This window comes from Xyrauchen texanus, chromosome 42 (assembly GCF_025860055.1).
Source record: "Xyrauchen texanus isolate HMW12.3.18 chromosome 42, RBS_HiC_50CHRs, whole genome shotgun sequence".
Classification (NCBI taxonomy): domain Eukaryota; kingdom Metazoa; phylum Chordata; class Actinopteri; order Cypriniformes; family Catostomidae; genus Xyrauchen; species Xyrauchen texanus.
This window is the reverse complement of record NC_068317.1, coordinates 11,283,262-11,298,202: the sequence shown is the minus strand read 5'-3', so window position 1 is coordinate 11,298,202 and position 14,941 is coordinate 11,283,262. Positions and strand designations below refer to the sequence as shown.

Below are 14,941 nucleotides of genomic sequence, written 5' to 3'. Positions count from 1 at the left end.
GGACAGATTTCTGTCTGGTGGCCAGGGGAAGGGAACACAAAATCAGTCCCTTCCCTTCTTTGAAGACCTCCATGATGAGCTTTCTCGTTCATGGAGGAAACCTTATACTTCCCGTATCTTTGTTCCTTCGGCGTCGACATATTCGACCATTGTGGGTGCTGAGGCACGGGGGTATTCGATGATGCTGCAGGTAGAAGAGACACTTGCTGGTTATCTCTATCTAAAAGACCTACTCTTCCCACAAAGCCATGCAGGACCACCTCTACACTTGTGGGGAAAGCTTATCAGGCAGCAGGTCAGGCTAGTGCTGCCCTACACACCATGACAGTGTTACAGGCGTACCAGGCTGACCTGTTGAAGGACCTGTGTGCAGGTAGTACGGTCGACGAAGAGGCTTTTTCAGAGATTCGTCGAGCCATGGATCTGTCTTTCCGTGTGACCAAATAGACGGCTCGTGCCATTGGCCAGACGATGGCTGCTTTGATGCCCGAAAGGTTCAACCATAAATGTCTCTCTGTGCTGACCAGAGATAAGGACAAAGTGTTCCTTCTTGATGCCCCGGTTTCACCTTCTGGCCTGTTCGGTGACTCGATGAACACAGTCATCACCAGGTTTCAGGAGGCAAAGAGTCATGAGAAAGCCTTAGGGCAATTCCTTCCTCGCCGCACTCAGGGGGAGGGACTGCCAACCACCCAGCCCCGCCACTGTCCTTCCAGAAGGAAGGCTCAAAAACAAAGTGTTTCGGATCGTGCTCCCCTCGTAAGGACTGGGGACCGGCTAGTCGCCCTCAGCAGCCTTTAAAGCAAGACCTCAGGACCATTATCTCCAGAAAGATAAAGTCCTGACGGTCTTGCACCCAGCCTTGTGGGGGAAGCCCCCCTCGGGACAGGGTGCATGAAACATCCACCTGCACCTTCCCGATACCCCATGAAACCTCTCCATTCCCGCAGCCTCTGGTGTTTTGGGAGTTTGTGGTTTCCAGCTAAATGTTGGGTGTTCCGTTGCTTCCTACTGTAGTCCAGGATGTGGAACACTCGACATCTCCTCAACAGGAAGTGTCAAAATTGATATCCCTCTCAGAGAACCTGGCAGTGTGGAATCTACTGCCGGGTGTTTCCATGTGGGTCCTAAGGACAGTAGAAAAAGGCTACAGAATTCAATTCGTTTGCCATCCTCCGGGTTTCAACGCCATGGTCCCCAACAAGCACATTTACTGTTGAAAGAACTGTAAAATCTCTTGGTCAAAGGGGCCATAGAACATGTTCCCCTTCCAGAGAGAGAGTTGGGTTACTACAGCAGATACTTCCTGGTTCCCAAGAAGGATGGGGGATTGCGTCCGATTTTAGACCTTTGAGGCTTGAATCGCTCAGTCAAGGCGCTCAAGTTCAAAATGTTAACCGTCAAGACGGTCGTGTCTCAAATCCAACATCATGATTGGTTAGTCACGATCGATCTCATGGATGCATATTTTCATATATAAATACTGCCACAACACAGGAAATTCCTGAGGTTCGCTTTTGGGGGCGAAGCTTTCCAATATCGGGTTCTTCCATTCGGCCTAGCCTTATCACTCATTCACAAAGTGCATGGATGCAGCACTGGCTCCTCTGCGACTTCAGGGCATCTGCATTCTGAATTATATAGACAAATGGTTCATATTAGCACAGTCACAAGAACTGGCATTACAGCACAGCAATATCGTCTTAGCTCATCTGGTTTCTCTGGGTTTGAGATTCAGCGATAAGAAAACCGTTCTCTCTCCCACTCAGAGAACTACATATCTGGGGATCATATGGAATTCGACCATGATGGGGGCACAATTGTCTCCCTCTCAAATCGAGACCATTCAGAACACCCTGAGCAAAGACAGGCTAGTCCAACATTGCACTGTTCATCACTTCCTCTAAAGCTTTGGCTGGAGGTGTCCCTCTACAGCATATTTGTAATGCGGCAGGCTGGTCCTCTCCACATACATTCATAGATTTTATAGTTTGGATGTTCATGACACTCCGGGTTCTTACGTCCTTGAGTCAACATCACAAGCTCTTGTCTGAGACCTCTCGTGTTCTTGTGAGCACAAACTACACAACCGTAAGGGGTCCAGACATCCACCGCACTGCGGATTTCATTGACGTGTTGCACACATATTCACAGCTGGTCACTCCTAAAAGACGTTCCCAAAGCGCTAAATCGGCGCAGCATCTCGTTCTGCTTTTTCACGGAACAAGGGTTACAGTTAAGTAACCCGAGACGATATACGATATACATTTAATACCATTAATGCGGAAGGAAATGCATTGCATACTTCAAGAAGTATTCTAAATTAAGGATTTCATCATAAGGTGTGTGACTTCTTTTCGACACAATTTCACCATCTTCAGCAGACATTTGACTCTCTTCATGCTCATTTATTTTTACATTTCCAACAATGTTCTTCATCCTGATTTTGGCCTGATGCGTGTCAGCTACATAACCTGTGCATGATATAATTGCCGAAGCCTAAAAGTCATTAGCACACATGACAGCACTATGGATCATGAAAAATGCTTAAATTAATAATTCACCCAAAAATGAAAATTCTCTCATTATTTACTCACCCTCATGAAATCCCAGGTGTGTATGACTTTCTTTCTTCACCAGAACACATTTGAAGAAAAATAGAAAAATATCTCAGCTCAGTAGGTTCTTAAAATGCAAGTGAATGGAGATTTCTCATTTGAAGCTCCAAAAATCACAGACAGTCATCATAAACATCATCAATATTACTCCAGCGGTTAAATTAATGTCTTCAAAAGCGATACGATGGCTTTTGGTGCGAAAAAGATATATATTTAAGTACTTTATTTTAACTCTAAATCGTGCTTTCAGTCAGCCGTGGTAGGCGCGTGTGATGTAATCCCATTTGGCATTTGAAACATGCGAGAACTGACGCATGTGTGTCACAGCCGGAAGAGCAGGACTGTTTACAAGTGAAAAGGAGGAAATTTGTACAGTAATTTGGTTGGTTTTTCCTGGATCCTGGATGTCTCAAATGAGTGGAGAACGTGAGATTACTTCTGTATCCATGACAACGTAAATACGTCACACGAGAGACTGCTTGGACTCCACCCTCTCGTGAAGTTTACCGGAAGCAATTATTTATAGTTAATAAGTTCTTAAATATTGATCTTTTTTTCGCACCAAAAGCAATCGTGTCACTTTAGAAGACATTCATTTAACTGCTGGAGTCCTTTTGATGAAGTTTATGCTGACTGTCTGTGATTTTTGGAGTTTCAAAAGATAAATCTGAGATATTTATCTATTTTTCTTCAAATGTGTTCTGGTGAAGAAAGAAAGTCATACACACCTGGGATATCATGGGTTGATAAATTAAGAGAGAATTTTCATTTTTAGGTGAACTATTCCTTTAACTAAAAAGTACATATATCAACAGCAATGGTGTTGATGTCAGAGTTGCTGTTGTGTTCAGTCTTCAGTCTGCACAAGACATATATAGTCACCATTCCAAAATTTCAGCAGTCGGTAGGAAAATCTTATAATTCTCTAGACCAATTTTGATACCACAACAAATAATAATACTAATTACTTTATGTAAGCATTGTTTCAAGTTCTGAAGTCATTATTCAAGACTAACTAAACAGTTTTAAATAAAATATGCATAAAGAAACAAATTAATCAAAAAAATGAAAAGCAAAGAAAAGAAATTTAAAACATTAGGACAAAAAATACAAAATAAGAAATATTAGCTTTTTTTTTATAAAACAAATAATAACAGCAGTAATATTCAGAATGAAATTAAATGTGATGTAAAACTACTCCACTGTCCTTCACTGTTGGTTATAATATATTCATACATTTTAAAGCTATTAAAGTTACCCAGCCAAGAGCAGTGAGTGGTTTTCTCCTATTATTTGTTATTGTTTGAGAAATATAAATGATACAGGCAGTGGCAGGTCTATTATGTTACATTTACACATCAAGTCAGACATTTTGATACAAATCCTCCCCCTACACACTGTTTACTTTCACTTTAAACATAACTGACTGCTTTTACATTAAAAACTCACTAAGACTATCTCACAAAGAAATGTTGATGTGTGTTTGACCGTTTAGGCATGTCTACATTAGCGCAAGTACTCTTGGAGCGCACGCGCATGTAAAGCACACACACATAAGCTGCCTGTCAGTGCGTGGCTAAGAAGTGAGGAAAATAAAGTCAATCTTTAAGATTTTATCGAGATCGACCAGTGGTTGTCTTGCAATTGATATTGGCACACCCCTGGTCTAGATGTAGAACATAGGCTAAATATCTCAAATTACTCAAAAGTTTATCATTGATATTGTTTTATATATATATATATTTATATATATATACCGAGAACATTTTATCGCCCAGCCCTAGTTGATGAATGATTTCATTTGACTAGTCGCACTGACTATTTTTACTGTGGTTTTATGGTCAATATTCACTTTCATTATTTGGCAAAAATACAGAAATAAAATCCTTTGTTTCATGGAAGAAAGAATGTCAGAGGGATTTGGAGCGGGATGACAGTAAATTATGACATAATTTTCATTTTGGGGTGAACTATTCCTTTTAATGTAACAAGTAAAAAGTTTCATGCTTTTGCCTGTTTCTACAGTATTTGTTTTTTCATAAAGTAGTAGTTACTTAGAGTAAAAAAGTAGTGGTTAAAGTAGTTGTTATTTAGCAGATACTTTAAGCATATTTAGTGCCGGTCCTAGCCTTTTGGGGGCCCTAAGCAAGGCTTTGTCCGAGGGCCCCCCATCCGTGTGTCCGTAACCACCAAAACAACCCCCCCCCCTCACCCCAGCCCATCTTACAGAGCAGTTCCGTAGTGAAAAAATAATTTTAAACAGTTAATCTTAAGGAACATTAGTATTTATTACTTTGTATAGTGGCAATAAGCCAACAGTATATAAGGTGCCAAATATTTGCCAAAACATAAGGCCAGTGTGCTGGGTCAGTTGGCAGGGCACTTGTTGGCTCTACATTATCAGGGTCAGCACTGGTAAGGCTGGACTAACTGATGAACTTGAGAATTGTTCCAGAAGGCATACAAAAAAACACAATCAACAAAAACTTTGTCATTTAAAATGGCCTAACACAGTAACAGTGCAAAGTGGTATTATTTCACTATCCTGGTGCATTTTTCTCATTTTTCAGCTTCTGACATGTAGCAGCTAACAATAGCCATGCTTCTCTACACGTTATGTATCTCGTTAGCTGGAACATGTCCAAAATCGGACAAAAATATTAATTAAATATAATAATTATAATATCCCACAAATCCCCCTTTTACCGTTATGGTTATGTTTCAATCAAGGAGCTTTGCCGTTTGCATAGTCACATACCGGTACTGGCTGCTTTTAACGTCTTTGACGGCGTGGGGGCCCAATGGCGGATCGGGGGTCCTATGCAACTTGCATATATTGCGTATAGGGAGGACCGGCACTGAGCACATTTATGGTGACCTGGAGCAACATGGGATAAGGTACCCGATGAAAGGAAACAATGGTGATAGGTAGCTCAGTGGGGTTTGACCAGCAACTTTCAGGTTACCAGCTCTGCACCTCACATAACACAATAAAACAAAAACAAACAAATAAAGAAATAAATGGTTTTTGTAAGTGTTGTAATATTATTGTTCTCTGTCATGCAGTCTGTTTGAGGAGGAGATCATGTCTTTTATTCCATCTCACTCCTTCCACCCCGGCCTCAGCTTCTCTCCACGCTGTTCTCCTGGCTCCTCACCACAGAGCTCACCTGGTATGACCAGATCGCTACAATAATTTGAACATCATTTTTCACTTACTGTTAAAAAACAAACAAAAAACAATTATATGTATCATCAATTTAGTTTATGTCATCATGAAATACAAATGTACCTTATTTACTTCCTTAATACACATTCCTGGACCAGAAGCATACATTAACACAGACCTGAGCGCTTGGCAACCACATTGCCAACACGTGGTCCGGTTGAACATATTAAACATGCATTCTTATGCTTCTGTGATGGTAAAAAGCCTCAATACTCAAAGGGGTGATAGAGCTACCTTCAAAATGTTGTGCTATGAAACCAGATGTTTTTTATCAAGGTAAGTTGGGGTGCTCAACAAGATTCTCTTAAACGGTTGCTCCATCATGACATTAGTAGACTTGAAAGAGAAAGCTCACCGTAGAAGCGGACAGTTTCAATGAATGGCTCCATACTGGACATGATGGACATGGTATTTTAAAAGCTTTCATCAAGCGATAGATACTTGGATATAGATGATTGTGAAATGGTTTAGGCCGAACAGTTTCTTGTATGTGGATAGATACTAAAGGCAGTATTAAGACTAGACAGCAGACAGCCATTTCACATGCTAAAGACCATGGCCAGACGCCAACAAACTGACTTTTATTACCAGATTATTATCTTAAAGATGATGTTTTCATGGAAAAGTATGCAAAAAATATTCCTACTCTATTCAAAATATTAATTTAATAAGAGTCCTGAGATATCTCACCGGTCTCTATGACCGCTGTAGACTTTGTAAACAGCAAACAAAAATGTGTCCGTGGACCGAGGACATTGCCGCTTTTCACCTGTCGATAATTTAGCTTGTTCTCATAGTGTTGTATCTGAAGCGAATCGTTGAGGCTATGATTCATAGTGTTTGTCAGTTGAGGGCGCTATTGTGCCACAGTTGAATTTGACAGCCACAGGAACAAACAATTCTGCTCTTTTGCTTTTGCAAAATTATCTTTAAAAGGCGGAGTTTTGGAATAAGGGGGTGTGGCTAATTCAACGACTGAGTCACGTGAAAGCTTCAGAATGCTAAAATCGCTTGCAGTATATTTAATATCTAATAAACCATTGCTTATTTTCTTATTCAATTCCAGATTATCTTAGCCTATCTTCTGAAAGCCTTTATTTTTATATGGAAACACGCGCCAGTCTCTTGTGTGTAGCACTGCATGCCAAAGCACAGCAAAGCCTTTTCCTTAACATGACAAGAGTAATCATTCTCTATCAGTTCTTTGCAAGCCACACTATTGGTAGTTGCCACATAGTTGTGATTGCAATCAGGCAATCCAACCACTTTCCACATGCTGAAACAAATCACAGCGGCTCTTGGACATTCCTCTTGGCAAGACTGTTCTTTCATTGTTTGTTTCGTCTTTCTTCATATACACTTACAGTACCTGTGGGAGGCGACTTTGGGCAAATCATTTTCCCGGCAGTAACGTCCCACTGTGCTACACAACATTCTAGCACTAGTTTAATGAGCCTGTATGGTATGCTTGTGATAGCTGGGTTTAATGAGCATTGGGATGTTGATGAGAAATTATAAATGAAATTATTTCACAGCGTGATGCTGATAAAGACTGCTCCATTTTCTTTGTTGTTTTCAAGTGATGTGACCTGAAAAATAGGCAATCAGTTTTTTGTTTTTTATTACTTTTATGACATTTTCAACTTTCAACATGTCTAATTAGATGCAATGTTAGCAATGTACAATATGTGTGTATTTTGACAGGCTTGCAGAGGGCTAGAGCGCCTGCTCCATACCGCAGAGACTTTGAAGCGAAACTTCGCAATTTTTACAGGAAGCTGGAGGCAAAAGGCTATGGCCAGGGGCCAGGAAAAATTAAGTAAGTGTATCTTTGCATTTGTGTATTTTTTTATTATTATTATTTATTTATTTTTATTTTTTGGATGTGATTGAGAGATACACAAGGAGAGAGATGAATGTATTCCTTTTTTTTTTTCAATATCATGCATGGAATAAAATATTTATCTGAAAGAGGCTTTTAGTTAAAGCACATTTAAGATATGCATTTTTGCTTCCTGGAAATCGAAGCTATGACCTTGTTTCTAGCACCATGCTCTGCTACTTGCTAACATTTTACACTACATTTGTATGGTTAAAGGGTTAGTTCTCCCAAAAATGAAAATTATCCCATCATTTACTCACCCTCAAGCCATCCTAGATGTATATGACTTTCTTCTTTCAGCCAAACACAATCAGAGTTATATTGAAAAACGAATCGGTTACCTTACGTAACCTCGGTTCTCTCTAGAAGAGGGAACGAGTATTGCGTAAGCTAGCTTACGCTACGGGAAAGACTCATCTTTTCTGAGATATTGAAGCCAAAAAATTATCCTTAATTTTGTATCTATTGTCAACGCAGTGCAGCAACTGCATACCTTGAGCGGGCTAGCTAGCGAGCTCATAGGTTGCTCTGCGGCAACTGCTGCAGCCTATAGACGAACTTGAGTGAACTTGCATCCAATGACAGGCGCCCGCGCCGTCACTGCATCAAAGCCCGCCAAAATGGCCGTGGCTAGAGTGCATATAAGCGTAAGTTCGTAGGTTGGAACCCTGGTTTTCATTCAATGAAGCGAAAATCGCTCGTGGCGCGAGCACGGCCGGCTACGCAATACTCGGCCGGCTACGCACGGCCGGCTACGCAATACTCATTCCCTCTTCTAGAGAGACCCGAGGTTACGTAAGGTAACCGATTCATTCTCTTACGAGAGGTTCTCTTGTATTGCGTAAGATAGCTTACGCTACGGGAACCCATTGTCAACGCCGTGCGCGCCAAGCATCCACTGCATGAGCCCCGGGGGTGGGGGGACCCGGGGGAGCCCTTGTGAGTGGGGGAATAATATTTGGCCGGCAAGAGTGCGGGCCAGTGTGTGTGTAATACATAAGCACATAGTGGGAAGGAAAGACAGAGCGGCGGTGCCGGGCTGTGTGGAATGTGTCCCATCAGTGCAGCTCACCAGGGGAGCTGTAGCGTATTAAACCGCTAGTAGTTTCGCCTGCAGGGCGGGCACTTCCAGATTGTAAAATCTGACAAAGGTGGAGGGGGAAGCCCAGCCCGCTGCCACACATATGTCGTGAATGGAAATCCCGCTGGACCATGCCCACGAGGAGGCCATGCCTCTAGTGGAGTGAGCCCTAATGCCTAACGGGCATGGTAGGTCTTTTGACGCGTACGCGGCAGCAATAGCGTCCACTATCCATCTAGACAGTGTCTGTTTCGAGGCGGCGAACCCTTGGTGCGCCCTCCGAACGAAACGAAAAGCTGCTCAGAGCGTCTGAAAGAGGCGGAGCGTGCAGTATACAATCTCAGTGCTCTGACTGGGCAAAGGAGATTGGCGTCGCGTTTGCTATCGGATGCTGGCAGCGCCGATAGGGAAATTATTTGTGCTCTGAAAGGAGTACCAATCACCTTTGGGACATAGCCATGTCTAGGCTTTAAAATGACCTTGGAGTCACTTGGTCCAAACTCAAGACACGCAGCGCTGACAGACAGCGCGTGAAGGTCTCCCACACGTTTAACTGATGACAGGGCAGTCAGAAAAACGGTTTTGAGTGAAAGGTATTTCAAATCCACGGATTGAAGCGGTTCGAAAGGGGGGGCTTTCATAGCTTCGAGAACTACGGAAAGATCCCAGATAGGAACTGATGGGGGGCGCGGGGGGTTCATCCTTCTTGCTCCCCTGAGGAAGCGGATGACCAGCTCATTTTTTCCCAGTGACTGGCCGTGCCGGGGTTCAGCGATGGCCGCCACGTACACTTTGAGCATGGATGGGGATCTGCCCTTATCCAGCAGCTCTTGTAAAAACACGAGCAGCGACGACACCCCACATGTCCGTGGGTCCAGGTCTCTGTCGGTGCACCATTTTGAAAACACAGACCATTTGGACGCATAGAGTCTTCTCGTGGAAAGGGCTCTAGCGTGTATGATAGTGTTTATTACTCCTTCTGGCAAAGCGACGGGTAGTCGTTGATCACCCACGCGTGCAGTGGGGATGCCGGATCGTGCCACGAGCTTGAGAGAGGAGATCTGCTCTCACTGGAATGGGTCATGGGGCTGTCAGTGACAGCCGCGTAAGCTCCGGGAACCATGTCTGATTCTCCCAGCGCGGGGCTATGAGGAGCACCGAGTGACGCGTTTCCCTGATCCTCTGCATTACCTGTGGCAATAGCGAGACGGGAGGGAAGGCGTAAAGCGGGCGGTTGGGCCAGTCCTGGGCCAGCGCGTCCTCGCTTTTCGAGAAAAATACTGGGCAGTGAGAATTCTCTTCTGACGCAAAGAGGTCTATCTCTGCTCTGCCAAATATACTCCATAACTTCTGGACTGTTTGAGCGTGCAGGGACCATTCCCCTGGGGAAATATTGTCTCTGGACAGTCTGTCTGGGCCGCCGTTCAGGTGGCCTGGCACGAGCGTCGCCCTCAGCGAGCGCAGGTGGCACTGGAACCAACTCAGTATGCGTTTTGTCAGATGGAAGAGGTTCCTGGATCTGACACCGCCCTGACGGTTTAGATAGGATACCACAGATCTGTTGTCCGAACGGACCAGGACGTGGTGACCCTGAATGACTGGGAGGAAGCGCACGAGCGCATACTCGACTGCTATCATTTCCAGACAATTTATGTGAAGGAGCTTTTGATACCATTCGGCCACTGCCCAGGGCTGCAGAGCTGAGATACAGGTCTGAGTCACTCTGATCGGCTGGCGGCCCATGGCCCAAGCCCGGCGAGACGCGCGGGTGTTTAGCCAATGCTGAAGCGGGCGCATGCACAGTAAGCCCAGCTGAAGTACTGCTGCGGCTGAAGCCATGTAACTTAGCATTCTCTGAAATTTTTTCAGAGGCGTGAGGCTGTTCATCTGAAAGGACCCGGCTAGTCGCTGAACACGGCGCGCGCGCTGTGTAGATAAGCGAGCCGTCATCGCCATGGAGTCTAGTTCTATTCCAAGGAAGGAAATTGCCTGACTGGGCTGTAGTGAGCTCTTGGTCCAATTGACTGCAAGGCCCAAACTGTTCAGATGACTGAGGAGAACTGTCCTGTGAGACAGAAGCTCCGTATGTGACTGTGCCAAAATCAGCCAATCGTCCAAATAGTTCAGAATTCGCAAGCCCTGACTCCGCAGGGAGTGCGAGCGCCGCATCCATGCACTTCGTGAAAGTACGGGGTGCTAAAGACAGGCCGAACGGAAGGACGTGTATTGATAAACCTGGCCGTCGAGCGAATCTCAAGAATGGCCTGTGACGGGATTTATCTGAATCTGAAAGTAGGCATCTTTCAGATCGAGAGAAATAAACCAGTCCCCTGGCGCACATGCGCGAGGAGTTTCCTGATTGTAAGCATTTTGAACGGTCTTTTTGCGAGCACCTTGTTCAAAACCCTGAGATCTAATATTGGTCTGAGGCCGCCGTCTTTCTTGGGGACAAGAAAATAACGGCTGTAAAACCCCGACTCGCTCAGAGAAGGTGGCACTCTCTCTATGGCCCTTTTGCACAGAAGGTTTGCTATTTCTGAACAAAGCATGCAGGCTGCTTCCGTGTTCACAGTAGTTTCGAGCCGCGCTCTGAACGGGGAGGGCGGCGATCGAACTGTAGCAAATAGCCCTGTTTTATTGTGCTTAACACCCATTTGGAAATCCCTGGGATAGCTTTCCACGCTTTGAAGCGTAACGCTAGAGGGTGAATGGCCAAGTCGCCCTGATTGCCGCACACAGCGAGCTGAACAGAATGTGTGAGCGTGCTTACTGTGCTTATGCATGACTGCTCGCAGACAGCAGGGACAGGCTGTTCTGTGAGTGACTTCCCGATTGAGGTGAATGGGGAAAGAGTCACATCTGTGAAGTGATGCGCGAGCATAGTCACGGGCATGGGACTTACATACAGAGAGGTGTTTGCTGGCCGTGTGACAGAGCGGGCAGAGAAGGGGCGCGCGCGCACGGATTCGTGGGCGCGTTTATTAACTCTAACACTCGAGCTGGCTGTGCCCGCTTTATGTGAGTGGGCTCTGATAGGGACACGGGAAGTGTAATGCTTGTGTGTAGGGGTGAACACTGGATTGTGGGCACATTTTCTACACATAAGGCATGTTTGCTTTTCACAAAATTTCTTTTGTTCGCCGTGACAACGGCATTTGAGTGCAGGCAAGCGGGCAGTATCACCGGCTTGTTGGCTGCTGAATCCACCACTGCAGTAGCCTGAGAGAAGGGGACTGACAGGGGGCGAAGCTTTGACGGTGGTCCGGCCGCGGCGGGACTGAGCCGTCGTTTCCTTAACAAAGCTAGGAGGACTTCGGTTGCTCAAGTTTCAGCGCAATCTTAGGCCGAGGCCCGCAGGGGGGCGGCGGTCTGTGGCGGCTGTCTGAGCGCGTTCTAGGGCGGCCGCCCTGTCGACGCTGAGAAGTCTGGCTTTGCTGAGCTGGGCGCTGTGAAGAGGCTCGTGCAGGAGGCTGGTCACGTGGGCGGCCTGCAGAGGAGCTAGCGCGACGAGGCAGGAAGAGATTCATGGCTTGTGTGGCTTTCTGGACTTCCGAAAAACGGTCAACAATGCCACTCACCGCGGAACCGAAGAGACCGGACGGAGAGAGCGGCGCGTTGAGGAACGTGGAGCGCTCAGCTTCTCCCATATCGGCTAGTGTTAGCCATAGGTGTCTCTCGGTCACAGTCAGCACGGCCATGCACTTCCCTAGGGCTTGAGCTGCAGCTTTGGTGGCACGAAGGGCGAGATCCGTCGCGCTCCTTAGATCTGAAACAGCCTCTGGGTGCCAGCCTTTCTCATCCCATTCTCGGAGAAGGTCCACTTGGAGGATCTGTAAAACGGCCATGGAATGCAGAGCAGATGCGGCTTGGCCGGCGGCGGCAAAGGTGCGGCCAACACAGGCGGAAGTAGTTCTGCAGGCCTTAGACGGGAGCACTGGCTTAGACCGCCATCTCGCGGAGGGCGGGCAAAGGTGTGCTGCTACCGAATCCTCGACCGGGGGGATGGAAGAGTAGCCCCTCTCGGTGGCGCCGTCCACCAGAGCAAGAGAGGTGGAGACGTGGGATCGGTTCCTGGTCGAGAGAGGCGCGTTCCACGATTTAGAGAGCTCGGCGTGGAGTTCCGGCAGGAAGGGCGCGGCCCGGGCCACGGGCGCCGCACGACGACGGCTCTGAAGAAAGCAGCTGTCGAGTCTGTTGGGAGCCTGCTCAGAGGGCGGTGCCCGCAGGGTCGACATCGGAAGCTCCTCGCAGAGGTCGCATCCGCCGTCAGCGAGGGCGAGCTCTGCATGTTCCAATCCCAGGCAGAGAGCGCAGAAGAGGTGGCGGTCTCCGGCGCATGATGCGCAGGTGGTGCGAGGCATCTTAAAAAAGACGCTCTTGCTCTTTTTGTGAAGTTTGCTGAGGAACTTGCTTGCTCTAAAAAGGATACATCGCCGGATGGCGTAGCTCGCAGGATGGCTGAAAGTGGCGAAGACGGTCGGCTTCTTCGAGCGCTGTCCAAGCTTGCTAGATGCCCCTGAAACGGCGACGCGGCTTCTGCGGTTCAGAGATGCGAAGAGCTTCGCTGAATAGATGAAAATCAGGGTTCCAGCCTACGAACTTACGCTTATATGCACTCTAGCCACGCCCATTTTGGCAGGCTTTGATGCAGTGATGGCGCCTGTCATTGGACGCAAGTTCACTCAAGTTCGTCTATAGGCTGCAGCAGTTGCCGCAGAGCAACCTATGAGCTCGCTAGCTAGCCCGCTCAAGGTATGCAGTTGCTGCACTGCGTTGACAATGGATACAAAATTAAGGATCATTTTTTGGCTTCAATATCTCAGAAAAGATTAATCTTTCCCGTAGCGTAAGCTAGCTTACGCAATACGAGAGAACCTCTCGTAAGAGAACATCCTGGCTCTTCCAAGCTTTATAATGGGAGTGAATGGTACCTTAGATTTTGAAGCCCAAAAATTTTTTATTGTTCATTGTTAGTTCACGACATCTAATCCATGTACTCATTTTACTAATTTAATAATTGAATTACCATTCAAAAATCACAAAATGTTTAAGCTATACATTTAACAAGTGTGAACTAAGATCTGTATTCAGCAGTGTTCTGTTAACTTTGTAATATCACATTGATGTTGATAAGGTATCATTTTGTGATACTGAAGGCTAATCATTAGGAGGGAACATTTACTGGAAGGCACCTTTAATCAAGTGATGGCATACTCGCGCAAAGAGCTCCAGAGGAACAAGCTCTACATCACCTTTGTCGGAGAGGAAGGGTAAGTCCACTTGGTGACAATGGCTATGCTCGGAATAACATTCTACCGTACTACTACTACTACTATTTTGCATGTAGGGGAGAACGGGGCTAGATGTCACACTTTTTATACCAGTGAATATTTCTAAAGGTTGGGTTGTCAATTTCTGTATAGCCACTCACATTTATGGGCTCTATTTTCTAAAACGTGCAAAGTGCAGCGCTAGGCGCACCGTACCTAACCCTACGTCTTATCCAGTTTTTATGAGAGTGCTTATTCTAATTAGTGCAACTTTCATGCCAGGAGAAAGCACAAGTGATGTGGGTGGGAGTGTTTGCAAAAGTGGCGCAAAGCACAATTTGCTATTTTCCTGAGAAAGATGTTTCAAAAGCACACCTGTTTTCAATGCAAAATATAAATACAGTTCCTGCATTTGCATTTTGGAGATTCCACCATCAGGTGGTAATAAAGTTAATGTCTAACTCTGAAAATACAGTATAGTGGAACATCAAATTATGTCCCTGGTGATCAGAGTTGTAGCCGTCTTATGAAAGGAAAATGCATGAGATTTGTGTTATCTATAGGTCGTGGTTTATTTTTCAACTGTTATTATCATGATTTATATTTACAATTGTATTTATAATCTAATTTTTATTGGTATTTTTCCACCTGTTGTCATATAGAGATATTTAAGTCACTTCAAAAGAAGTTGGGGAGGGTAAAATGTTTGGATTTGGTATGTGGTTTTTTTTTTTTTTTTTTACCACTTTGTTATTTTGTTTATTGTTTCGCTTCGTTTGCAGTGTAATTTGAAATAGAAATATTTTTGGTTAAATTTTTTGGTGTTTTAATAAAAGAATGTAATTTTTTATCATCAAAATT

At 45.3% G+C, this 14,941-nt stretch overlaps 1 protein-coding gene across 4 annotated transcripts in view; it reads left to right on the top strand.

Moving 5' to 3' along the window:
- LOC127635342 (E3 ubiquitin-protein ligase HECW1-like) overlaps positions 1 to 14,941 on the top strand; it is a 115,490-nt gene that overhangs the window by 92,138 nt on the left and 8,411 nt on the right. For all 4 annotated transcript variants that reach the window (XM_052115303.1, XM_052115304.1, XM_052115302.1 and 1 more), the window contains 3 exons: positions 5,685 to 5,791; positions 7,552 to 7,666; positions 13,967 to 14,080. In XM_052115303.1, coding sequence (XP_051971263.1) covers positions 5,685 to 5,791; positions 7,552 to 7,666; positions 13,967 to 14,080 — 336 coding nt within the window. The remainder of the gene's footprint in view (positions 1 to 5,684; positions 5,792 to 7,551; positions 7,667 to 13,966; positions 14,081 to 14,941) is intronic.